The sequence below is a fragment of the Mustela lutreola genome, chromosome 3, assembly GCF_030435805.1.
Source record: "Mustela lutreola isolate mMusLut2 chromosome 3, mMusLut2.pri, whole genome shotgun sequence".
In the NCBI taxonomy this organism is placed as follows: Eukaryota; Metazoa; Chordata; class Mammalia; order Carnivora; family Mustelidae; genus Mustela; species Mustela lutreola.
Window position 1 is genome coordinate 201,282,654 of NC_081292.1, and position 27,692 is coordinate 201,310,345.

At 36.8% G+C, this 27,692-nt stretch overlaps 1 protein-coding gene across 2 annotated transcripts in view; it reads right to left on the reverse strand.

Moving 5' to 3' along the window:
* PLCL1 (phospholipase C like 1 (inactive)) overlaps window positions 1-27,692 on the reverse strand; it is a 369,301-nt gene that overhangs the window by 95,494 nt on the left and 246,115 nt on the right. For both annotated transcript variants that reach the window (XM_059168493.1, XM_059168492.1), the window contains exon 2: window positions 863-3,337. In XM_059168493.1, coding sequence (XP_059024476.1) covers window positions 863-3,337 — 2,475 coding nt within the window. The remainder of the gene's footprint in view (window positions 1-862; window positions 3,338-27,692) is intronic.

The window sequence follows — 27,692 nt, forward strand, 5'->3', positions numbered from 1 at the left end:
TGACCCTAGAATAAGTATATTCTAGTAGCCAAGAAAGAAATTGGCAACCATCTCTGACTACAGGCATTCATGAAGGAAAAGAAACTAACAATGAATTTCCACATGCCAGGAGCAGGCAATTTACATATACTGTCATTTAATTCTGATAATTATTCTGTAATGTATTACAATTTTTCTTACTTTATGTGGAGAAAACTGATGATCAGAGATCTGAAATAATTTGCTCAAGATCACAAGAGGATAGAGTTTAAGCCATAATCAATGATCTTTCAATTAAAGCACTTTTCTAAGGGAAGACTGCATAGTTTTCAACAAGTTCAAGTGGTGACTATTGTTTGTTTAGTTGTGTTTGTTCTGGTGGGGAGTAATTTATTCTTGCTGTTTTCATACACTTAATTAAAATAACTTAATAGGCATTGCATTTCTTTTTAGGACTTTAAATTCCCTTTCATGTTCGTGTCTGCAAATATTGAATATATATACTTGTAATTAGTACTGTCTGTATATAGATAATATTTTATATGTTGTGCATACATATAATATTTTATATTTTATTTTGTTCACATTGTTTCATGTACAGAACCCCATATTGATTTTGTGGCAGGGATATTTAATGGATCTATAAAGCATTTATATTAACTGGTTTAGTTGAGGTGGAATTCAACAGCATTCATTCACAATCAGATACATAAAATATATCTGCTTTATCACAGGCCAACACTTAATTCAGTAGTAGTGGCTTTATACAACTTTTCTGATAGTTTTTTGAGGAATCAGATCACTAGTAAAACACAATGTTCACCAGTAAGGCAGGGGTAGGAAGAAGGAGGGGTAGGAAAGAAGAGCTTGGAGTTTTTCCCACCTGCATATTTTCTCTCATATCTATGGCTTCTCGTAAGGGGTGAACTGCTATTTTAAAGATGTCGTCTATGGTCTTAAGGCCGATATTCCTGAGCATGGTGTATTCTCGAACTTTCTTCCCCATTCTCACCGACAGGCTGCGCTTCTGCGCCTTTCCTCCTCCACTTCGGTTAGTTATTGCTATGTGGACGAAAAGGGTTACATGCTCCATGATGTCACCCACAAAAGAGCGCAGGGGAACATGCCGATATCCAGGCTGCAAACATTCAAACGGTATTGTATATTGTCCTATAAACTCATCCCCAATGTAGTCATCATCCAGAACAACAAAACGAATCATGGCCAGCTCAGGTAGGTTGACTTGAAACTCAAAAGTTTCATCAAAAATGGGGTTATCACTGTTCTGTTGGACAGTTTTAGTTCTTTGTTCTGAACAGTCTGCTGGAATTCCATGTATCTCTATACAAACGTAGGGATCTATGACGTCTCCTTTGGCACAAGCTCCCTTGGGCTTTGGAAAATTCTGACCACTGATGATCTTGATATGAAGGGCGAGAGGAGACACCCCAGGTACGATGCCCTTTGTGTTCGCACTGAAGTAAGAAACTTCATCCCGCATGATGGATGGCCTTAGAACATAACCACAGCCTCCGTTTTGAAGAAACCAGCCTGTGTGAAGGTCCATCATTGGACCTGGAGTCTGAAAATTCATTGCCACAATTTGACAGCCACAATTCCAAAAGTCCTGTGGATTCAAGTTACTGGAATCAATCCTCATGGCACTTGGATAGATTCTCGATAAGAACCTCTTATTGTAATTTACAAAATCCTCTGGGTACTCATTTGCAATTCGGCTGGCCTCTGTTTCACTAAATGAACACATTTCCCAATAGTTTTGGCTTTTCATAGACAGTTCAAAATCCCTGTACTGAACAGACTTGCAGATGGACACCAGATCAGAGAGTTCCCTACACAGCAGGATGTGTTTCTGCTCACCATTGTAATCTACCGACAGCCTTCGCGACATTTCTGCTTCTTCATCTTCATCTGTTACTTCTCCTTCCAAAATATCTGGGTCAGAAGGCAGTTTCTTTCCTTTCACAATAATCATTCTTCTTAATTTTTCCGGTGATGGGAGGTAGGTTTCTGATGGCAAAGGTGCCTCAGTATAGAGCTTATCGCCAAAGACCTTTTTCATCTGTTGAACCATTATCTTCTGTTGTGGTAGGGAGCAGTGATTTCCCAAGCAGAGGATGAGTGGGTATTCAGAAGCAACGAAGGCAAATTTATTTATCACCTCTATGACACTTCGAAAGGAAAGGTATGTTGTCACATTATTTCGATTACAGAGGATCGGTTCATTGTCTGAACCATCACTAACATCAAGTTCAATGCTTCGACAGCCCATCTTCAAAGCTCTAACGTACCCATTAATATCAGCCGGCCCCCTGAACTGGTCTTCTATGAGATAGGTGTTGTGGGAAGCATTGATGTAGTAGTGAGATAATGGCTGCGTCATATCCTGGGCAACCTTTTTTTGCTCAGGATCGAAAATGTCACATTCTGGCGACAACAGATACTGGGTAAAGCCATCAATTGCAAGAAACCCTTTTTGACGACCCTCTTCAGAAAGTTCGTATCTCCGAATAATGTCTAAGCACATATCCTCAGTAATATGGGTGACTCCTTGCTCAGCTTCTAAAAAGAGCATGAGATCATTGGCATCCAAATATTCTTTGTTCTTAGAGATCTGGACCAGTAAGAAATATACTTCAGGCCTGGTGCAAAGTTCACAAAAAGCTTCACAAAATTCCTCTTCTGTCACTCGTGTGGTTAGTTTTTCTTTGCTCTTCTGGATTTCTTTAAACTTTAACCTGATCTTGGATTCCTTCAGGGTAGGGTTGAGTTGTTTTATCAACTCTACACAAGTGTCTTCCAACATAATCCCATTCCCATCCACATCTGCCGCTTCAAAGACTGTTTTCAACCACATAAACCTTGGCGTGTTCTGGTTGTCCTCCATAAAGTCAAGGGGTTGCTTACTTCGAGAAACCAGGTACCGTAAACCTGACACCCAGATGTTTGCTACATCTGCTGAATTGGCAACTAGGTCCAGAGACTCGTAGTTTTCCCCATGGAGTATGGAGAAGGCAGAGTCCTCACAAATCTGGTCAGCCAGGCCATTGTTTCTAAATGTTTCTGTGTTCTTCCCCAGTCTGATCTCTTTTATAGCGGAAATGTCGAGCTTAGCTTTCTCAAGGTCTTTCTTGGAAGGTTCCCAGCGAAGAGCTTGGAGGTCTGTGTCCAGAGTGAAAAAACGGTTATAAATACGAGAATTTGGCCGGACTTTCTTCAGTTCACAGCCAGCTTGCATGAAGCTGATGCAGTCACTCGCGCTGCTAATTTTCTTTTCCGATGGCATACTGCTGAACGATACTGTTTTCTTTCTTCCACCACATTTTTGGTTTGAAGGATCCTGTAAAATAATTTGAAAATAATGAATCAATTTTCCTTAGAAAATAGACAGACTCTGTAACATTCTATGAACTCCTCAGACTCCATTCAGATATTATGATTATTTTCACATTTTCACTGTTCCAGAAAAAAGAAGAATCACTGAGAAAATTGATATTATTAGGTTCAGAAAAAAACTTATTTTTCAAATGCCTCGTGTTCTTTGAAATAAAGTCAACTATTAAGTTAACTACAAATCACTCGTTCGTTCATTAGAGCAGATTTCCTAAGAAACTCTACATGTTGCTACTTTGACACCCTAGCTCAAATTCCTGCAGATATGTGAAAGAAATAACACTGGATTTCTTTAAAAAGTTTTCTTCATTTATACTAAGCAACAGTTTAAGTTTTAAACTTAAAACTAGTCCAAATAAAAGATTTTTGGTTCATAAGCTGTACATCAAAAAGGACTGGCAATAGGGGCACCTGGGTGGTTCAGAGAGTTAAGCTTCTGCCTTCAGTTTGGGTCATGATCTCAGGGTCCTGGGATCAAGCCCCACATCGGGCTCTCTGCTCAGCAGGGAGCCTGCTTCCACCCTCCCCACCCCCAGCCTGCCTCTTTACCTACTTGTGATCTCTCTCTCTCTCTGTCAAATAAATAAATAAAATCTTTAAAAAAAAACATTGACAAACCTGTAGCCATACTGACCAAAAAAATAAAAAAATAAAAAGAACAGGGTAGAATCTCTCCTCTAAGGCCTTATTTAATTGAGATCCTGCTTCTCTGAAGATGAAGAGCCTCCCTAGCCTGTGATTCAGGAAAAGGCAGGATGATTTATTATTCAATTGACTAAAACCTTGCCCATGAAGGGAAAACAAAATTTGCTTTAGTTATGGAATGTTGGTGGGATGATTCATTAACTCAAATATATATCTGATCTTCAAGTGACAAAGATATAAATTACCCAATTTATTTACAGAATAAAAAAAAAATTCTGTACAGATTACAGAATATTGTTTCTTGATGCCCTGGCATCTAACAACTTAGCTCTTGCTTTCCCAGAGAGTTGTTATTTTTAATGATCCCATAGTAGTCAATTTCCTCATCCTTAAGTTACAAAACAAGTATAAATCTTCAGCTGTTTATACGCAGTTGAACTATTAGAACACATTTAAATTCATCACAACCCACATGTTCCAAAATCTCAAATGTATGTGTGTATTTTTCCACATCATGAAAGCAGGCACCTAATGGCACTGTTGAGATGGGATTAATCTACCAAGTAAAATAAAGAGGGAAACTGTGAATTGTGATAGTAAATTAGACTGTGACTCAGCTTTGAAAGCTACCATTTGACTAGGCTTTTAAACTAATTAGACCTTTCACAAAAAAATTATTTTTATATAAAGCATATCGTGTTCCAAGTAGGATTATTGTCAACAGAATTATAAAACCTCTAATAGTTTCAACAAGGCTTAAGTGGGAAATTAATGTTGCTGTAAAGGCACGACTGTAGTTGCTGTGCCTTCTTATGTTTGGTACCCCAGCTTCACAGTCCTAACACTTCCCTCTGACTTGAGCCATAAGCTTCTCTTCCCTGTGGTGGTATCTCCTTAAATCAAGACTTTCTCTCCTAGTACAATAAGTCTTCAAGAGATAAATGTTTTCTACCTAGCCTAGGGAAGAACTGACCTGCTCCAAAATGCTCCAAAATTTCTTGTGTTGACCTCCAATTCCCAAAAGTGAAAACTTATCCCAAAGTGCCTTTAAACTTGAAACCAGTGGAAAAGATATACTCTTAGGTTGGTGTCTCACAAAGGACAAACTCTAAAGTTATTACAAGCCCCCCCAGAAGAGCAAAAAGCTAGCCAAAGCACATGTGAACAAATAGTTAGCTCATCTGCTGTCAAGATTATTTCTATTCAAAATATGCTGGAATAGTTTTAGGACTCCAATATTTCTCCAAGTCTGTTTTCAACGGTCATGCTATGCATTAGCTCCAAAAAGTTGAGAGGTGAGTCAGGTGGACCTGTACTGAGTGGATAGGGAAGACGGACAACTCCGAATCCCCTTCTGAGCCTCATCACCACCACGGCCTCCGCCAAACCCTACACCCCCACACGTGTGTTTCCCTCAAGAAGATCTTGGCAGATCGGTGGTGGAGAAGGTAAACAGACAGGAGACACCCCCCCCCCAATGAAAAAAAGATGAAGTGTTGGTAGTACAGCTTCCTGTTGATAAATACAAAAAATATCTGATGGCAGACTGGGAGAAAATCACTGTGGTCATCTATATCGGAGAGACAGGTGTTTTTTGCACTTTCCAGGAGAAACGAGAGCTCGTTGTGGGTTCAGGTGTGCTCTTGTCACCTTCCAGTTCATTAGATGATTGAATTGACTCCTATAGTCATAAGGTCATTTTGATAAAGAGATTATTATGAAGTATGAGGATTTTCCTTTTATGTTATTTTTTTTAAAGATTTTATTTATTTATTTTTCAGAAAGAGAGAGAACACAAGCAGAGGGAGGGAGAAGCTGAGAAAGGAGTCCAGAGGGGGACTAGATCCCACGTCCCTGGGACCATGACCTGAGCCAAAAGCAGGTGCTTAACCGATGACCCACCCAGGTATCCCACTTGCCATTTATTTTAAAGCTAAATCCTCTCAGTCTGAAATGAAGGGAGGAGGCTAAGGCACTTATTACCCCCAAAATTTCTCTTCGTGCAGCTGACAAAATGTGTTAGTTTGGATACAGCACACTTCTGTCCCCTAAATTAAAACTTAGCTTCGTCTTCCAGCAGGGTACAAGAATTAGTCAGGCACTGAACTCAGTCCTTTCTATTGCCTAACCTTCTATGTTCAAGTTCCCAAATGATCATTTCACGGGAAGGGAACACATTTAAACAAGTTAAATAAATAAAATGAATAAACCAAATTATGTCTATATCATCTTTAAACATTTCCAGATAAGACTTTACATTTGGAATCTACTGTCTTCTTAAATTAATTGTACTTTACATAAAGGATTTAAGCGTCAGAATCAAGAAAAGTCTTGGGATCCTAAGGGAGCTCAGTTGGTTAAGCGTCTATCTTCAGCTCAGGTCATGATCCAGGAGTCCTGGGATGAAGTCCCACATAAGGCCCCTTGCTCAGCAGGGAATCTGATTCTCCCTCTGCCTGCTGCCTGCTGCCCCACCCCACCCAACATTTGCTTATGCTCTCACTCTCTCTCTCTGACAAATACAGTAAAATCTTAAAAAAAAAAAAAAAAAAAAAAAAAAAAAAAAAAAAAAGAATTTCAGAATACTAGGAGAAAATGGGAAAATGCTGTTTTCCATTTATTTTTCATTATTTTCTACAACATTGCTATTTATCTAGTTTTAGAACTAGGACACCAATCATGATTAAATGAGATTCTTACATAACATTAAAAGCTAACCCCAAATATGTTTTATTTTATTTTTAAAAATATTCAAATATAGGGCACCTGGGAGGCTCAGTGAGTTAAGCCTCTGCCTTCGGCCCAGGTCATGATCTCAGCCGGGTCAGTCCCTGCTGAGCAGAGAGCCTGCTTCCCCCTCCTTCTGCCTGCCTCTCTGCCTACTTGTGATCTCTCTCTGTCTCTCTGTCTCTCTCTGTCAAAAAAATAAATAAATAAATCTTTTTAAAAAATGTTCAGATAAGCCAAATTAATAAACTTGTTTCTAGAAGTTTCCATTGGCATTTGTTCTCTGACCCAACAAGGCTGGATATACGGCAAGTTCCTTAACAAACACAACAAATAAAATCATTTTTCTTCAGGAACACACTGATGAGCTGCAGAAGCAACTCAACTTATTCAACGTGAGCATTTTTGTGTCTCAATAACAAAACTACTGAGTTATTTCAATATAATAATTTTAGAGAAAAGTACACTAAAGCAACACACTAACATGAATGTACCTGATGACACAGGGCTGTATATTTAAAAATGGTTCAAGGGGTAAATCTTATGTTATGTAAATTTTACCATACACAAAAAGAGTAAACTAAAGCATTGTATGCAAATTTAAGAATAAAGGAAACATCGTATCTATGTCTTGCTACTTCTCACCCGATGAGCTCATTTAAACATCAAATTGTATCATCGCATATTCTTTTCATTTTTTTGCAAGTTGTTTATAAATGAACATTTCAGAATGATTTTTTGTTAAAACAGAACCAATTTACAAACCTTAAAGAATACCAGTCCAAACACCAGTTGTCAGACTGATTAGAAGGAATCCTTGTCATAATGCCAAAATCCAGCTATACAGACGCAGATACACTAAAGTGGCATCCACTTCTCTCTTTTTGTATTGGGCGAGGGATGTTTGTTTTTGAAGAGCTCTCTTAAGAAAGTCTTCATATAAAAATTTAATAGATCATGATTAAAAGATAAGCAAAAATATAGGCACACAAATCTTATTTTCCCCATACGGATTCTATCTTGTTCTTACAGACACCCTATGCACTATAACACTATACTCTTCATTCTTGTTTTATGAACTTCCAAGCAAAATTCAGGAAAGAGATTTGGTTGATGCATGAAATCTTCCAAGGATTGTGGGCAATATAATCTAGAACCCAAATGAGGCCCAACCTTGGATATTGAGAGGCCTCGGGTTCCCATGCTTCATTCATTCATTTAACTAACAGTAATGGGTATACCTACTCTATCCTGAGGGACCAGAATCTTATAGAGTTTTGGAGAGATTGATAAATTCTAATTTTTATCTCAGAGAGATCCCTCTGCATGTGCACTAGATGGTGCCGTCAGTGACTGCTGACACATTAAAGGAAAGAGATGGTGATTGCCTGAGGTAGATTATTAGCAAAAGGAACGGAGAGAGGTGAGAAGTATCAAATGAGTAGAAGGTAAAATCAAAAGTCCTTCACTGGGTCTAGGATGACTCCTAGGTTTTTGGTTTGAGTGAGAGGTGAATGGAAATATTGCTGAGATACGGACTACCAGGAGAGGTGAAGTGGGAGGGAAACAGAGTTTACTTTGGGCCATGGTGAAGTTTTTAGATGACTATGGGCCACCTAGGTGAAAAGTTTAGGCAGAGGAGAAGACCTAAAATATGCAGTATGAGGAACAGGAGGACCAGGAGCATGACTCTCACAGAAGCCAAAGAACAGACTTAAAGGAGTAAGTGCTAGAAAACAAGATGCTAAGATTGCTGACTGGATTTAGCCGTTCGAATGTCTGCTGGTAACTCTGATTAGAGAATGTCTTTTTTTTTTTTTAATTAAGATTTTATTTATTTGAGAGGAAGTGAAAGAGGGAGAGACAGAAGGAGTGCACAAGATGGGGGGTACAAGCAGAGGGGGAGGGAGAAGCGGGGAGCCTGACATGGGATCATGACCTGAGCTGAAGGCAGAAACTAAACTACTGAGCCACCCAGGTACCCCATGAGGAGAGAATGTCTTACCTCGCCTTCAGGATAGTGAGGACAGTGACGAGGGTGAGAGCAAAGGGTTTCAAAGAAAGGGAGGAGCAGGTATAAATGTTCTTTGGTGGGAAAGAAGGCCAGGATGACTCTAGCATCAGTGAGGGATAAGTGACTCCAGTTGACACTAGAACAACAGGCAGACGCCAAGAGCGATCATCCTGGAAAAGGCTATTCTCACAAATGCGGGCTATATTAACTCGGACTGGAGATAGCTCAAGAAATGGAAATTTAGATCTAATGTATATATTATACCTAATATATACATATAGCTAATATATCCTGTCCAATGTGCCAATGCCCGAATCCACATCCATGTGTGGCAGTGAAGCAGTCTAGAGAAAGCCCACTCCCCACACAAGGGCTACCACTTCACGCAGAACTCAAGGACATGGGGGAGGTGCTGGTATCCTCACTATCCTCACTATACCTGTCACCTTCAAGTTTCAGGTAAGGGAAGGTTGCAACTGTAGAATTATTCTGTTCATTCCACGTTAAAATTTACAAAGTTACTTTCTCATAGTAAACTCAAATTATGTAATGTAAAGTCGCCAACAGGTGACATGACTTACTCAGGATTAATCCCACGTGACCCACCTAAAGTCACTATGAGGTACAGTGGGGATAGAGGTCCTGAAATCACTCTGCTGAGAAGGGGTGGACACCTGACCCAAGCTCTGTGTACCACTGGCTCTTCCTGGTGGCTCCCTAAGCCTCGCTGGTAAGAAGCTGAATAGCTATTTTATTATCCATAAAGAAAACATTCATTCTCTACTACACCTTATACTTCAACTAAAGGATAAATTAGGGGCAATGCTGACAGTATGCATGCACCTATCTCTTGCCAAATTAAGTTTTATGTCTGTATTTAACATGCATCTCATTTATAAAAAGTGATCTATTTAATAAAATACACTAAACTAAAGCCATCTTCTTTAGGAAACCTACTCTGATATGTATACACTGTGGCAGAGATGGAAAAGTAGTTGAGTTATAGGAAGCCAGTGACAATCTAAATATTCTCTAAAATGACAACTTCTCTTAAAAAAGAATAGCATCTTCTCTTACATGACTCTTCTCATTTGAAAGCAAAACAACTGATATCCTATAGGCAAACATGGGCATAGAGTGTAGAAAGTCCATTTCAGGGTAGGTTCTCAGTACCACTGACTTATTGAGCAGAGGAAGGTTCCATTGTGCTAAATCTCACTGCAATCATTTACTCAGAACTCATTAAGAAATAACTCAATAAAAATTATCTCAAGCTCTCTTGCTGCATGGTTTCTATCCTGGGCTTTCTGTAAATATGACTCTTATTATGCATGTCCTATGTACTATTTGAAAATAGAGCATCTGCTTATACCAAGATCAAGTGCTAACTATGGCACTGTCCTAGTGACTGGTTCTCTGGAAAATCATTAATCCCAAAACTAATGTTGCCTGGAATAATGCTTCTTCTCCATCACTATTTTAATGTACGAGTTTTTATAAATGATAAAATTGGTAGAACAATGACAAAAATTATCAAATTTGCTAATTCGAGAAAAGCATATAACAAATGCTTCTAAATAGATAAAAACAAGGGTGCCTGGTCGGCTTGTCAGTAGAGCATGAAACTCTGATCTCAAAATTGTGAGTTTGGGTGTAAAGATTACTAAATAGTGGTGCCTGGGTGGCTCAGTGGGTTGAGCCTCTGCCTTCGGCTCAGGTCATGATCTCAGGGTCCTGGGATCGAGCTCCACATTGGGCCCTCTGCTGAGCAGGGAGCCTGCTTCCTCCTCTCTCTCCGCCTGCCTCTCTGCCTACTTGGGATCTGTGTGTGTGTGTGTGTGTGTCAAATAAATAAATAAAATCTTTTTAAAAAAAGATTACTAAATAAAAAATAAATAAAACCCACAAACATTTAATAAATAAATAAGCAGCTTTCTATAACATTAAGAATGTTGGATAACCAAGACCACAAAGGGGAACATGAGCTGATAAGGGCATTATGAAAAAGAAGTACTATAGCAATTACATATAGTTATTCTATCTTTAACACTATGGCCTTCACTGAGATAATTAAAAACAGACAAGATACAAACTAAGCATTGAAGAAATGTCCAAAATCTATAAAGCTGGTCTTAGGAAAAAAATGCTGAAAGTATTGCCATTTAATAAGAAAACAAACACAACTTCCATGTGGGGCCTCCATATCATTTTATGTCATGGAAAATAAATCTCAAATTACACAGCTCTACCTAGAACTCTGTTATTCCTGGATGGGATAGAAAGACCTTGTTACTACCAGCGTGGCTTGTAAAAGTTTGCTGCAGGAACCCAGAAGATGGCATCAGCAGGCTTAGTGACACCAAGATCCTGTTGCCACCTCCCTAGTAGGGTATCCGCCTTGTCTGCAGTTTTGCTTTTCAGTTAAGCATAGTATAGAAGTAAATGATTCTCCTTCGGACATACTGTCAGAAGGTCTGTAGTAACCTAACGCCATGTCACCGTGTCTCCATCATTCAACTTGCTTCATCTCATCACATAGGCATTTTATTATCTCATAACCATCACAGGAAGAAGAGGGGTAAGTACAGCACAATAAGATATTTTAAGAGACAACATTCACATAGCTTTCATTACACTATGTTGTTACAGTTGTTTTATTATTAGTTATTGTTGCTAATCTCTTACTGTGCCTAATGTATAAACTAAATTTTATCATTGGTATATATGTACACGAAAAAATGTAGTTATCTATAGGGTTTGGTACTATCTGTGGTTTCAGGCATCCACTGGAGTCTTTGAACATATCCCCTGTGGATAAGGGGGTGGGGGGTGGGGTCACTGTAACTGTTAATAGTCAGACTGCAAAACATTTTATTAACCAGAATAGTACTGGATTTTCAGTAGATTAATGACTTTATAATGCCTGCTAAAATATCTGGAATTGAAAAATCAAGATTAAGGAGTCACATTCTATGGTTTTCATTTTTGAGACAAAGATTACTTTAACCTCATCTAGACAAAAATGTTTGTCTCAAACTAACTAATTTTGGTTTGAAATTTTTAACAAAACTGAGAAGAAATTGACTCAAAAGAACGGTAAGAGTAATGGTAAATAACATCAAAATATCCTCTCTGTGTTACAGTTTAAAGAATATTATATCCTGGTTTACACACTTAAAATGTTATTTATTAAAGATCTGAAATAGCCCTACTTATATGATGCTTATTCAGTATATGAATAAACATATATTCATATATCCAATATACAAAATATATGATGTTATTTATAAGGAAACCTACTTATATGATGTTTATTCAATAACAGTAAAGTTGAAGAATTATCTCTCCCTGTACTTTTTTCTATATGCTTCATCTTTGTGCTTCATTCAAGAAAAAAACCATTAAAATCTAGTAAAAATCACTGACTGTTCATTGCAGACAACAGTCACAGGTAAAATCAAAGACTATTTCACTTGTTTGGATTATTTTTTCACCTGTACGGAAATTACATCCATGTAGGTGAGGAGACCTGGCCACAGGGAAACCAGATAGATAAAGGCTTTGGAAGGCCATGTCTCCAGATGTTTAATTCCTTCCATAGTTTCATCGACTGCTGCCATTTCTGTTTTTTCTTGCAGCATTAGGCACAAACCCTGTGGTGGTTTGTTGCGAAACCTCACTGACTGACAGACTCTATTCTCAACTTCTTTCCCCTCAAGTCCATAAGCACAGATGTTCCCTTATGGTGTCAACTGTTTTTCTGGCAAAAGCCTTGTTTCTCACGTACATCTTCTTAATCTCTGCTTGCATCCTTCACGGCCCACTCCTTTGTGTACAGTTACACGGAGCATTAATACTCCCCTTTTTCCCGTCAAAAACTACCTTTTCCAATTAACCCTAACTGTCGCACGCAATACGTGGTTGTGCTTATTGTAAGTCCCAGGAGAATATGTTCCATTGCTGTCACAGTCGAAGTGCCAATAAGAACAGAGTGAAGGGACCCCAGTAAAGGGCACCTCACAATTATTCACTGGCCTCTGAGGAATGACACACTGCTATCGGCCCGGTCCTCTAAGACGGACGTCCACCTCACACGCAAGAACAATACAAGTCATCGGTGCCAAGAACCACGTGGGCCTGGAGACTGAGATAGGATTCTGTCCCTTCTCAAGAGACTCCCCACACAGCAGGACCTGAGAATCTGGCTGAACTCACAACCTGCCCACGTAGACTTTGTTGTTTCTGGTGCAAGGATTCACGGGAGGTGCTCTTCGTGGAAAACAGCATGTCGTGTCCCTAAAGAAAGTCTCTGTCATGAAGAATAAGGAAACGTATTCTTTTAATGCCTGTATCTAATCCATCTCTTTCGGTGTATTATTTAGATATTAAATGTAATGCCCTAATTAGTTCACAGTTATAAGCATATACATTGATGCTTTATTAAGGTATCCATCAAAAACTGATAAATAATTAGTTGGAATTTGGGGCACCTGGGTGGCTCAGTGGGTTAAAGCCTCTGCCTTCGGCTCAGGTCATGATCCCAGGGTTCTCGGATGGAGCCCTGCATCGGGCTCTCTGCTCCACGGGGAGCCTGCTTTCTCCTCTCTCTGCCTGACTCTCTGCCTACTTGTGATCCTTGTCTGTCAAATAAATAAATAAAATTTTAAAAAAAATAATTAGTTGGAATAAAAAAATCATGCATACGTAATTATGCATTCAGAATTACACATAGATTTGAAGGTCTAACTCAGGCTGCATATTTATTTACTTTATCCAAAAAATCAAAATATCAACAGGAATGGAACATTTTTAACTAGAGTTTATTTCAAAAATGTTCTTGAAAAAATTTTCTATTTTTCTTTCGGTGCTAAATAGCCAGTTCACAGACTAGTTTGTCCTTCACTGTAACTTCTCAGTGTTTAATGGTTATATTTACCATCAGATATGAAACACCAATGTATTTTTACATTGATTTTACATTGATTTTAGTCACTTTGGAATTTGCTCTAATCATCTAAATTTGAATAAAGCATATTTAAGAGTGAAAAGTATATTTCAATACTACGGAGTTCTACCACTTGTTATCATAGGGTGTTAGTAGAGTTGAGTTTCAAAAACAGATTTATAAAAATAAAAAAATCATTCAGAATTTGAAAGTTGCTGGAAGAGTATATCTTAACAGTTCTTTTTTTTAATCTTAAAAGTTCTTATCACATGAAAAAATTGTAACTCTATGTAGTAATGGATATTAACTAAACTTATTCTAGTAAACATTTCAAAAATACACATATTTCAAATCATTGTTTTATATTTTAAAAATAATGTTATATGTCAGCATATATATGTTATATATATGTTATATATAACATATATATGTTATATATGTTGATATATGTCATATGTCATATGTCATATGTTATATGTTATATGTTAACATATGTTATATGTTATAACATATATGTGTTATATGTTATATGTCAATTATATCTCAATTTTTTAAAAAAGAAAAAGAGTTATATTAGATTAAATGAAAATAAATTAAATGGAAATGGAGATATAATCAGCCTTTTTTATAGCATAAAGTTTTAAAAAAATAGAATTAGAAAAATAATCAACTTCTAGGAATTCATAGTTTTTTGTGCAATATTTGGTAAGGACAAGATTTCAGAGTATATATGTCATTTGTAAATTCCAAATAGAGTATATAGAAAACTTAACTATTAATAATATTTCTTAGAGATGGAATCAGTGCCATTGTTCTATATAGTAGAGATACATGTAGGCTTCTCATTAAGAAGCCTATTAAATTTAATTAAATTACAGAAAATTTAAAAAAGAATGAATTTATTTTTAGAAAACATTTTATAAATTTGCGTGACCTGGACATGGAGATTAAATGCCAATTTAATAAAAGCACAATTCTATTCAAACTTAAGAAACAATTCATTTATAGATTAAATCCATTTTTCTTGGACTTGGAGAAGTCTAATCTTCCATTTAATAAGTATATGTATATGTTAACAAATGGACCATTTCTTGCACTTGTATTAAGTCTTCACAGATTCTAAAACTTACATTTATATTACTTTAAATTTCCCAGCTGAATATTTTTCTGTAATAAATATCTAAAAGAAATCTCTAAGCTTTTTATAAGGTGGATCTGTGAACCACAAATAAAACAAAAATTCCCTTGACCCAAAACAATGTGCAAACACATTCTTAATGCTTTTTCTCTCTTATAGTGATAATAGAATATGCTCTTCAGGATTAATGACCTTAGAGATATAAAAGCTTTGGCTCAAATAGTCAACTTGACCTGAACATCAAGATGAATCTGATTAAAGGTTTCAAGTTTTATCCATAACTTCCAGAATGGGTTAGAATCATCTAAAACTTTAATCCTTATTGTATGACTCTGATTAAATGAACACCAGCTTCTGTCCATATGCAAGAAACAGATGACAGATCTCATAGATGCATATTCTCAGCCCAGAGACTCTAAGGGTAAATGTCTCCCTCTGCCCCCACTACCTCCCCCAACCCAACCACTGATACCACGTTCAAAGTGGAACAAATAATTGTCTTAATTTAGGAAAATGTAAAAATGAAAAATTGTCTTAATTTAGAAAAATGTAAAAAGTAAGGATAGTTTTTATCTGTGATAATAAAACTCAGAGTCCATAAACAACTTTTTTAAAAAGATTTTGTATATTTACTTGAGAGAGAGAAAGAGCATAAGAAAGAGTGAGAGAGAGAACACAAGCAGGCTGGGGGGCAGAGGAAGAAGCAGACTCCCCACAGAGCAGGGAGCCGATTGTGAAACTTGATTCCATCAGGTCTGGTATCATGACCTGAGCAGAAGGCAGAGGCTTAGCCTACTGAGCCCCCGAAGTGCCCCATACATACATTTTGATAGAAATTACTGAAGTAATTAAATTCCCCCACCCCAAAAAATATTGAATTGGGGACTAATGGATTTTACACTCACCATCTCCACCTACTTAAATGACTTTGTGCAAAAGGTCTGTATCTACTGTTCTATATCTATTGTTTTTATTTGTCAATATAATTCCTAACCTAAATCATAGTACTATCTCAAGGATCAAAGGAAATAAGGCATGCTAAAGCACTTCGAAAATCATAAAACTGCAAAACAGAATTTTAGATATAGCTCAGTTAAGAATGTAAGTAAAGCATGGCAATGTATTAAAAGAGCAATAAAGTCTTTGAAAAGTTGGGTTTTATTCTAGGAATGTAAGAATGGATCAACATTAGGCATGCCATCAATGTACTTCAATAAACAAATAGGTTAAAAGAGAGAAACAATAGGATTATGCCTATAAATTCCCCAAAATGCAACTGATAAAATACAACATTAATTCCCAGTAAAGCTCTCTATAAAATGAGAAAAGAAGAAAACTTCCTTTATAAGACCAATCTTGTTCCAGAGATCCTAGAGGAAATAGCATACCAACTTGGAAAATTTTCAAAGCATTCTCATTATAACAAAAAACAAACAAAAAAACATTACTTGTTCTATATTTGAACATAATTTTGGATATTTAAGCCAAAGCAATAAGACAAGGTTAAGAAATTAAGTATAAAATATTGTAAAGGAGGTGAAAGATCATTACTATTTTAGAAAATATAATTATTTACTTAGAAAATTAAAAATGATCAACTGAAAAATTATCAGTACTAATAAAGTGATGGTGGCAAAATAAAATACAAATATTAAAAACTTAGGGGCACTTGGGTGGCACAGTTGGTTAAGTGGCCAACTCTTGGTTTTGACTCAGGTCAAGATCTTGGGGTGGTGAGATTGAGCCCCAAGTCAGATCTTGCACCCAGCACAGAGTCTGCTTGAGATTCTCTCGCCCTCTGCCTTTGCCTCTTCCACTCATGCTCTCTCTCTAAAATAAATGAATAAATCTTTTAAAAAATATTAATAGCTTTCTTATACATCAGCCTGCTTCTAAATGTAATGGCATGGGTGGGTGAATGCGAGGGGACTCCTACTCAAATTAACAACAGATACTGTAATCCAGTCAAAAACAAACTTAATAAGATATGTCCAAAAATTGTATGGAATTTTATTTCATTTAAAGTAAAAAAAAAAAAAGGATCAAATAAGTGAAAACATAAAAAATACTTAAAAAATAATACTGGCAAAATTCCACTAATTAGTAGGCAAATACAAAAAAAAAAAAAAATTGTTATAAAAGGCCCACTGGGCTCATTTCAAGAGGTAGAGGTAGAAGTGGCATTTCAAATAATGAAGGCAATTATTAATGTTGAAGAAATTCACTATCCATTTCAACAACAACAAAACTAGATTACTCCTTTCTGCCAGACCAAAAAAATTTCAAAGTATTAAGGATTAAATGAAACATGTTAAGTACTAGAAAAAACTATAGCCATGTATTTGTATAATTGGGGGTCGTGAAAATCTCTTCTTACTAAACATATAAAGACCAGAAATCATACAGTAAAATACTGATAAAATTGACCACATTAAAACTTTTTTTTTTTTAAAGATTTTATTTATTTATTTGAGAGAGAGACAGTGAGAGAGAACATGAGCGAGGAGAAGGTCAGAGGGAGAAGCAGACTCCCCATGGAGCTGGGAGCCTGATGTGGGACTCGATCCCGGGACTCCAGGATCATGACCTGAGCCGAAGGCAGTCGTCCAACCAACTGAGCCACCCAGGCGCCCGACCACATTAAAACTTAAAACCATATCCAAATTAAAGAAAAAAGAGGGGAGGGAAATATTTGCTATATGTTTCTTAATTTACAAAAAGTGTTCACAATCCAATTTTAGAAAGATAGATTTATAAAATTATATGACTGCTTCAAAATTATATGAAAAAACTTTCAAACATATCTCATAAATAAAATTTTATTAAGTAAATAAATTATTTACTTAATAAAAAAATTATTGTTTTGCTTGTCAGATTATCAAAGGTTACAGACAGTGAGATAATGGGAATTTTCAATGTTATGCTGAATATAAATGTGTACAATTTTTCTGGAAGGCAATGTAGCAATATGTTGTAAAATGTTAAGAATACATCTACTTTGATCTAGCAAGATCATTTTAGAGCATATATTTTAAGAAAATATTTGAGCAAATGATCAAAGATATAAGTACAAGGCGTTATGCCACTCTGGTGATGATATCAAAAAAATAAGTAAACTAATAAACTCTTATCCCTAGAAAGGACTGGCAAAATAAATTCTGGTACATTAATGCCACAGGATTCTATGCAGCACTAATATGGGTGACAGAGATCTATAAATCTGAAAATGGATAATATGTGTCTGTGTGTGTTTAAAAATGTAGGTATTATAAAGTGTACATATAGTATGAGATCTCATTATTTATATATGGCAAATCTGGAAGAATATATTCCATTGGTAATAGTAGTTATCTTTAGGAGGAAATGTGCAAAATTATGGAATTAGTTTTCTCTGTATTGCTCAAATTATTTAAAATTAATAAATATTATCATATATTATAAGGAAAATGTTAAAGATATTTCCATAGAATTAGTCTTATAATTACCTCATTAATTATCAGACAATTATACTTTGTAGAGGTAAATAATGATATCCATCTTAAGATTTAGTTGAGGTATAACTAAAAATGGTTACAATTTCAAAGTACATTGTATTTATTTGTATTAAAATATTACATCCATGTTATTTTAGTTAAATAATAATATTCTAAATGTTTATTGTTCTTGGGACTGGTCAATGCATCCTTATTAAAGTAGAAAAAGTATCCTTTAAGTATCATGATAAATCTTTATCTGGAAATTACTTTAGAATGTTACATTTTAGGGGGCATCTGAGTGACTCAGTCATTAAGTATCTGTCTTCGGCTGGGGTCATGATTCCAGGGTCCTGGGATCGAGTCCGGCATCGGCCTCCCTGCTGGGCGGGAAGCCTGCTTCTCCCTCTCCCACTACCCCCCTGCTTGCATTCCCTCTCTCGCTATCTCTCTCTCTGTCAAATAAATAAATAAAATCTTTAAAAAAGAATCTTACATTTTAGAACTACTGATTCTAATTACCCTTTGTGGGAAAAATTTCCAAAACACAATGAAGTTTTATAACGTATCTATGAAATTAATCTCATAACTACTTAAACAATTAATTTAAATGAAAATGTGAGGTATGTCTTCTCTTCAACTTTTGCTACCTCTAAGCTTTGAGAATAGATATAAGTAGATGAATTTCCCGGAGGAAAAAAAGAGATTAAACTGAGATTTCCTGACTAGTTGTTTAAATTAATTTGATTTCAATTAAATACACTCCACTGATAATGAGATTCAAACCCGCTGTATTAAATTAGGACTTAAACATATTTCAAAGAAATAGGATTCAGCAAGAATTCCATATAGGTTACAAGAGCTTTAATCTTCCAGAGGACACATACTAATTACAAAAATTTCAACAATTTTTACCAAGTACAAAGTGTAGCCTTCAAAATTCCCCATAGCTACCTTAGCCTAACTTAACCCTCTATTGTCTTTTCTAAATATGTGACTCCAAATTTTTCTTTGCATTTTTTTTTAGATTTTTCTTATTTATTTGACAGAGAGAGAGAGAGAGAGTGAAAGCCCGGGGAGCACCAGGGAGAGGGAGAAGCAGGACCCCTGAATCCCAGGATCCTGGGATCATGACCTGAGCTAAAGGCAGATGCTTAAGCAACTGAGTCACCCAGTTGCCCCTAACTTTGCATTCTGTCCTCTTTAACACATTCTCATATCTTCACAAAACAGTGTACAAAATCTTTCGTTGTCACCTAATCCACATTCCTTTATTTCTTTAGTTATAGCTATCAAGTCTCTTCTTTAATAGAGATTTCTTATTCCAATGCATAGAGTAATGTCTGTCCATCCTTGCCACTTAAAACACTCTTCTATCAGTTAAACTTAACTCTCTACATTTAACTTGCGAACTTTAGGAAATTCAACTAATGAACTCAGTATTCTACCTTGAATGCTACTTAGAATAGTAAGCATTTTTCTGAGTCATTTTTGCACTTTCAGGAAAAATAATGTCTGTCAATATATTAAAATACACTAAATCTGCTCAATTCCCACTAGAAATTGCCTCATGAGAATAAAATCTGCAGCATGAGAATATAATCCTAAGAAAATAAGAAATGGTAACTAGAATAAAAATGCTGTCATATCCCATGTAAATCTGAGCCAAATTCACTTGAAATATTAACAGTGAATTCTGGTGCATATTCTTAAGTACTGGCTCACTGTTCTTAAAAAACTGCCAGGTGGCTTGTTTTCTCGGCACTGAGAGTTTACAAAACCCTGTAAAATTTGAAACAGTTTGACTTACTCATCTTAGCAGTTTTAAAAACAAGACGAACATCACAACATTTTCAGGATTCTGTATTAGCACATACTGATCTCTAGGCTACCAGTTTGAACACAAAGATATTTAAAAGACAGTTTGAATTATGTGGGGGTTTTGTTGTTGTTATTGTATACAAGGTCATTAGTTTTACTAAAGGACTTTGAATTTCCATTTGTTAATGAAACTGGTACATCTCCTGAGAGGATAAATTTCTAATATGTCTGCTAATGTTCTCTGAAAAGGATATTTTATCCCAGGGAGTATGAATCCCATGGTGAAGAAATAAAAGTATTCACATTACAGATTCTTCTTTAGTGTTTAATCATAAAAGGATCATAGCAGCAAAAATTTCAAGCCGTGCTGGGTCAATTAAATTAAACTTGTTCCAAAATATTGTTTCATCTCATAGATCTCATTTAAATTATCAGTAAAAAAAAGGACATTAAAGTCATCTATTATTATAAAACTGGTAGGATGGTAGGGAAATAAAGTACTTAATAAAATCATTTGTAATCTATAATCATTTTCCTAAAATAGCATTTTTACCAAACAGTTTACAGTAAAAAAGCATGGTAATTTACAAATAGCTTAGAGACTAGTCTCTAATTAATCTCTTAGAAAAAGAGACTTGACACCCCAACATATTTAAATTTAATTAGCATTGCTATCAGGAAAGCTTGCAAAAAATTACAAAGGAAATCCATAATGAATTCACTACACTCACTTACTTTCATATTATCATCCCTAGGTGGTTTCTTCATAGCAACTTCTATAAATTGAGAGAAAGTAACAGCCAGTTCCATCTATGACAGAGACTAAACTCATTATTGTTTTAACTACCTCCAAGTCAAGTCATTTTATGTTCATAAATGAAAGTCAAAATAAGGAGAGTAAGAGCATCTCACATTTCTAAGAAGTTTTACTACTTTTCAAAGGGTATCCACATTCATTTTTTTCATGAGATCTCCACAAGATTTTAAAGATGAGAAAATCCAGGACACAAGGAGACTGAATACCTTGCCAAAAACATAGACACCAGTGGCCGAGCTGGATGCCAAACTCAGATATTCTTATTCCTGGTTGAATTTATTTCTATAAACTCACACTACCTCTGCCTTTTACTACTCTATTTCTCTAGTTCCCAGAGTATCTTCTCACCCCATCACCATGATAAGAAATGTAAGTTTTACAACTCTAGCTATTTTTTCTCACTGAATGTTGAATAAAGGGGAATGCCACTTATTCTAGTTATTTCTTCCCAGGAGAGCTATGTTCCTTGGCAAAAATGCCTCTAAGAAAGAGGATATGATATAGAAAATTCTTCATAATTTTGGGATATTTTAAATTTTTTTCAAATACATTTGTAGAGCCACAGTCTGTGCCAGGCACTCATCTAGGTGAGCAGGCAGGCTCTCAGCTAACTTGCAGGTGTACTGCAATATCACTTGTAGTAGAAAGAGATCTCAAAAGACAATCACACAAACATGTAATTAAAGATTGTACGAAATGCACTGAAATATTTTAGGTAGGGGAGCTAATTTATATTGGACTGGGGTCCCATAGGTCTCCTGAGGAACTAACATTTAAACTGGGCAAATGGCCAGATAAATAGTGTGGGAAGAACATACTGGGCAGAAGAAAAACAAGGAAGATCCTAAAGTAAGTGTACTAATGACAGGCCTGTGTAGCAAATCCATAGTGACAGAGGGCAAAAGTGGAATGAAGCTGGAGGGTGGAGGAGAAGGCAGATCAGGTGGGACTGTGAAAACCATTTCTAAAAAACTTGGAATTTATTCTACAGAGATTTTAAGTCAGAGAGGTGAAAGTTCTTACTTTAAAAAGGACCTCTAGCTGCTGGAGAATGAATTTGAGATACAGAACTATTAAGGGGGCATCTCTCAGATGGTGAACACAGAAGACTTAGGATGAGAATAAGAGAAATGGTTTTATTTGAAGACTCACCGGAAGTGGGCTGGAAGCACTGGAGTGGGAGATGGGGCCATTACAAGTGACTCCCCAGTTCTCTGGTTTGAGCAACTGAGAGGCTGGGGGAGCCATTTGTAGAATCGGAAAAGACTAGAGAAGAAGCAGATTTGTGAGTGTCTCTGGAGGTGTTCAGAACGCAGTTGCAAAATGGGAGTAAATCTTGGGATAGACATCTAGGTTCAAGATATAAATCTGGGTGCTGAGAACAGTCAGGTTATCTGTGGTCTCTGAAGCCATATGACTAGATGAGATAACTTTCGAAGACAGAATAAAAAGAGAAACAAATCTAACACTGACCTTTGTGACAGTACATTTTGAGATCAGTTAGAAGAAGAAAAGCTTACAAAGAAGATAGATAATGAAAGCCAAAGCAGCAGGAGGAAACCAGAAGGGTACGTTGTCACGACAGCCAAGAGAACAGAACACTGCAAGAAGGAAGGGGTGGTCAACTGTAGTCAATGTCAGTAAGAAGACTTGGATGACGAAAAAAGGTCTCCAATGGACATGGTAAGATGAATGCTTTTGGTGATCTTAGAGCAGTATTAGTGTAGTGTTGGATATAGAGAAAAGAGAGCAGCAGATTAAAGAATGAATGTGTAGAGAATGTAAGAGTTTGATTGAGGAAGGGAGTGATGAGACAGAACAATGGCTGGAGAGAGAAAGAAATGAATCAAAGGGGTTTTTGTTTGGTTTTGTTATTGTTCTAAGGGGGGAAAAAGAGAATAACAGAAGACAAGGACAATGTGAGGGTGGGGGAAGGATAACTAAGAGGTAGAAAAGGAGACCGAGGGCTAATGTGGACAGAACAGCTTTGATAATAGAAATCCTTCCTCCTCTGTAAAAAGAGGGAAAAAGAGGATGAGTACAGAAATAAGTAGATGGGAGGAATGAGTGGTGGTAAAATAGGGGAATTCCCATCTGGTAGCTTCTATTTTATCACTAAAGAATAAGGCAAAGTCATTTGTTGAGGATGAAGAAAGAGGTAGAGAAAATCAGAGATCTGACAAAAGTGGAGAAGAAATACCTTTAGTTGCTTTTGCAGGTTCACCTCCATTCACACTTCTGTTAACAGTGATTTCCCTAGCGAATTGCCTTTCCCCATTCTGAGCCTATGGTCTTGAGATAGAGCTGACACCAGTCTCCCCTTCCCTTTCCAGCCCCATCACTCCTACGACTGACCTAGATCCTGGTGTGGGAATGTCCAGGCCTGGCCAACCGAAGCATCACCCTTGCATTAGCTATTGCTTCAACCCAATGAAACCCAATACCAGAACTTTCAATGAAACCACTGGGAAAGAAGAAGCCCCTGGGGGGAAAGGCACACTTTTTCCTCTGGGGCTCCTAATATGGTAGGATGCAAGTCTGGAACTACTGGAATCAACCCTTATATATCTGGGAAGCAAACCTGGGGAACACGGAACTAAAAGATGTGAAGAAAGAGGTCCCGAAAATTTTGTTGCCCCAGATTCAGCTAGATACTCCCAGACATTGGATTCTGAACCAACACCTCCAACACAAAAATGTCAGTATGAGTTGGATTGTTGACACTTGCAAGCAAAGGCATCCTGACTGAGACAGAGTAATAATCCCTGTGGGGAAGGGAAGAATAACTCACTAGAGAAATGACTGTAAGACATTGCTGTGGATCCATTTGGCTGTCAGTTCTCATGAATTTGTGCTGATATCACTAACCATGGGATTTCTACTAAACAAGTCAAATTCTTTAAAATTTTCAGTAATACTACCTAATTTTTGATATTTTGCAGAGTTAGCAACTTAATTTGATATAATTATTACTATTATATATAAAAACAAATAAGCTATTAAAAAACAAAGATAAGATTGAGAAGACAAGCTATAGTCTAGGAGAAAATATTTGCAAAAGACACATCTGATATAGGACTGTTATCCAAGATATACAAAGAACTTTTTAAAGTCGAGAAAAAAAATAAACAACCTTAAAAAATGGGTTAAAGGCCTCACAGACATCTCACCAAAGGTCTACAGATGAAAACAACCACACAAGTACCCATTCCACATCATAAGTCATCAGGGAAATGCAAATTAAAACAGCAATGAGATACCATATGCACCTATTAGAATGGCCCAAATCCAGAACACTGACCACAACACATGCCGACAAGGATTTAGAATGACAGAAACTCTCCCTTACTGCTGGTGGGAGGGACTACAAAAGGGTATTCCCATCTTGGTAGACATTTTGACAATTCCTTACAAAGCTAAATACCTTACCATATGATCTAGTGTTCCCCCACCCCAGTCACCTTGGTATTCACCCAAAGGAGTTGAAAGCTTATTTCCACACAAAAATATGCACATGCATGTTTATAGCAGCTTTATTCATAATTGCCAGAACTTGAAGACAACTAAGATGTCCTTTAGTAGATGAATGGATGAGTAAAATTGTGACATATTAGGACAATGGAATATTATTCAGCACTGAAAAAGAAATGAGCTAACAACTCCTGAAAAAACATGGAGGAATTTAAAATGCAAATTACTAAGTGAAAGAAGTCAGTCTGAAGGGCTACATGCTGTGTGATCTCAACTATAGGACATTTTAGAAAAGGCAAAATTACAGAGACAGTAAAAAGCTCGGTGATTACTAGTGGATAGGGGTGGGTGGAAGAATGAATACAGAGCACAGATGTTCAGAGAGGTGAAAATACTCTGCAGGATACTATAATGATGAATATATGTCATCATACACTTACCTAAACCCACAGAATGTACAATCCTGTATGAACCCTAATGTAGACTCTGGACTTGAGTGATGAGTCAGTGTATGTTCATAGATTGTAACAAATACACCAGTCGGTTGGGAGGCTACACCTAAGTGGGAGAAATCTCTGTACCTTACTCTTAGTTTTGCTATGTAACAATCTTCCCCTTGTTTATAAAGTTTAAAGACATATTCAACTTAAAATAATTAAATTAATATAAGATCACTCAATATCTTATCAACATCTAAACTGGCAAAAGACAAGTTAAAAGATGGCCTTCTTATAACCATATCCAAGATGAGACAAAGACCTATATTTGCTACAGTTTAGCCAATGGAAAACAGACCCTATAAATTCTATTAAATTATTTAACAAATAATTTAGTTAAAGACACAAATAGATGCAATAATTCATTGCCAGTTAAACAAATAATTTTCTTTCTTCTCTTTCAATGCCAGTAAAGCAAACTTTGCAGGTGCTCAGTCAGCATCCTTGCATAAAGCCAAATAATACAACCTTTTTTGAATGACAAAGGAAACATACATTACCAAATAATGAGTCATTGACATGCCACATATTTGGATATTTAAAAGAACTACTCTAAAAAACATGGAAAATTTTACCATGATTCTAAGTGTAAAATTCATTTTGTTGAATTGACATTTATCAAGCAATTATTAGAGAGAATTACATTATCGAGATGTGAAATAGCTCTTTCTGACTTTCTTATACATTTGGACTAGAAAAGTGATTAGTCTGGATTGAGAGTACCCTTATAGTCTTTCGAAAACTGAAGAAGTCTTCTAAAGAAGTTTCCTAAGGTTTTCTGGCAAGCTGACAAGTCCAGAATGGGCTACCAGAGAAGAAGATGCAAAATTTTCCCTCTCTACTGTCCTCACTTCCTAAAATTATTCCTCCTTTACAAATGAGAAAGGTTGTAATCTGAGATGAGCATTCCATTCCTCACCTACGGTGCAGGGTCTGCATGAGGTGTAAGTGTGATGAACAGGGAGAAGGCACGTGGAGGACTCCGCAGGAGCTAATACTGCACAGCTCCTCCCCCACATACACTCACTCCCAGGTGGACTCTCCACAACATTCCTCCAGGAAGCTCCCAACTGACTCAATGTTAATGCCTCCCTCGAGGGGAAAACAACCCTAACTTGACAATGGCAAGGCCTCCAGTACCTTGTATGTCTTCTTGAGCATATGAAAGTTCTTTTGAGGGGCGCCTGGGTGGCTCAGTGGGTTAAAGCCTCTGTCTTTGGCACAGGTCATGATCTCAGGGAATCTGGGATCGAGCCCTGCATTGGGCACTCTGCTCGGCAGGGAGCCTGCTTCCCCATCTCTCTCTCTGCCTGCTTGTGATCTATGTCGGTCAAATAATAAATAAAATCTTAAAAAAAAAAAAAAAAAAAGAAAAAAGAAAGAAAGAACGTTCTTTTGAAAACCTCCCTTTTCCTTCATCCCCAACTCCCAAATCTATAATCAGCCACCCCTCACCGTAGAGCCACCCCTCACCGTAGCTGGGCAGCAGCTCTTTCTGTCCAAGGGTCCTCTTCTCTCACCCCTCGCTTTAATAAAAATTCTTTGCTAAAGAATTCTTTCTTGGTTGTTGGCACGGGATCCCACCCCACCAAACCCCACCTATATTCTAAAACTACATCAAGAGTGCCTGCATATGTGCATTATTAAATATGTGCATTATATGTGCTGTCTCTCAGACTTCTGCATTTCAAAAATCTTAATGCTTTAGTCCATGAGTCTGATTTTCTGAAGCTTTAATTATCTGTGTAGATTCCTTCTGAACAGGCATTTTATTTATCCTGACAAATCATTAGTGGCTAGGCCAGTACTGAGGATAGTAAAGAGGCCTCCAAGTTCCGAGGTATGGTACTTACCACGTATCTTTTATGATATCAGTTTTGCATTTCACTTACATGCCGAGTTAGTCCCACTATCACCATGATGCCTAAATTACTTCCTATCATATTTCTTTTCATATCTACATTAAGCTTCAATGTTTTTAGTGTCATATTTTCTTGTTACCATTATGCTGTTTTTGTCCTCTGATTTTTGGGCTCCCATGGGGCTCTGTTAGTTTTTAGCACTCACATCCACAAGTAAATCTATTTCAAGTACGTTACTGATCATGCTAAAAATCTCCAGGTGGATTTTAGAGCTTCACTTTAGAGCAGTCTTCTATGAATGTGTCACAGAAAAACTGGAATTGGTCCCTGGGCCAGAAAGAAATCTGCCCAACCCACTAATGATTCTGCCTCCAGTCTTCCCAGTACCAGTCTCTTGAAATGTTTTGATCCAACAGCTTATCCATAAGGGCAAAGGGGCTCTCTCGTCTACAAAACATAAAGGTTTTCATGCAGTCTTTTCTTTAAATTAGCTACAATTTTATATAATGTAGGAAAGATGTCAGGATTCAAAGACAATAGCCAAGAAAGAATTCTTGAGATGTCGTTGGTGTAAAAAGGTGATTCTATTAAAACATGGGGACAAGACATGTGGGCAGAAAGAGCTGCACTGGGGTCATGAGGAATGGCCCATTATATGTTTTTGAATTGGGAGGGAATAGGGATAGCACACCCCAGGCATTTTGGAAAAAAGGTTTCCAGAATCCTAGGGGCCTCGCTATTATTAGAAAGAAGTCATTTAATACTGTTTAGTAAAAACTCAGTCGTGAGACTCTTCAGTTGTATGTTGGTGTGTCATATGCTCAGAGGATGATTGCTAACATGTGTCTTGGGGGTAGAGGGGTTAGACATAAAGGAAGTTTTCAAAGGAAAA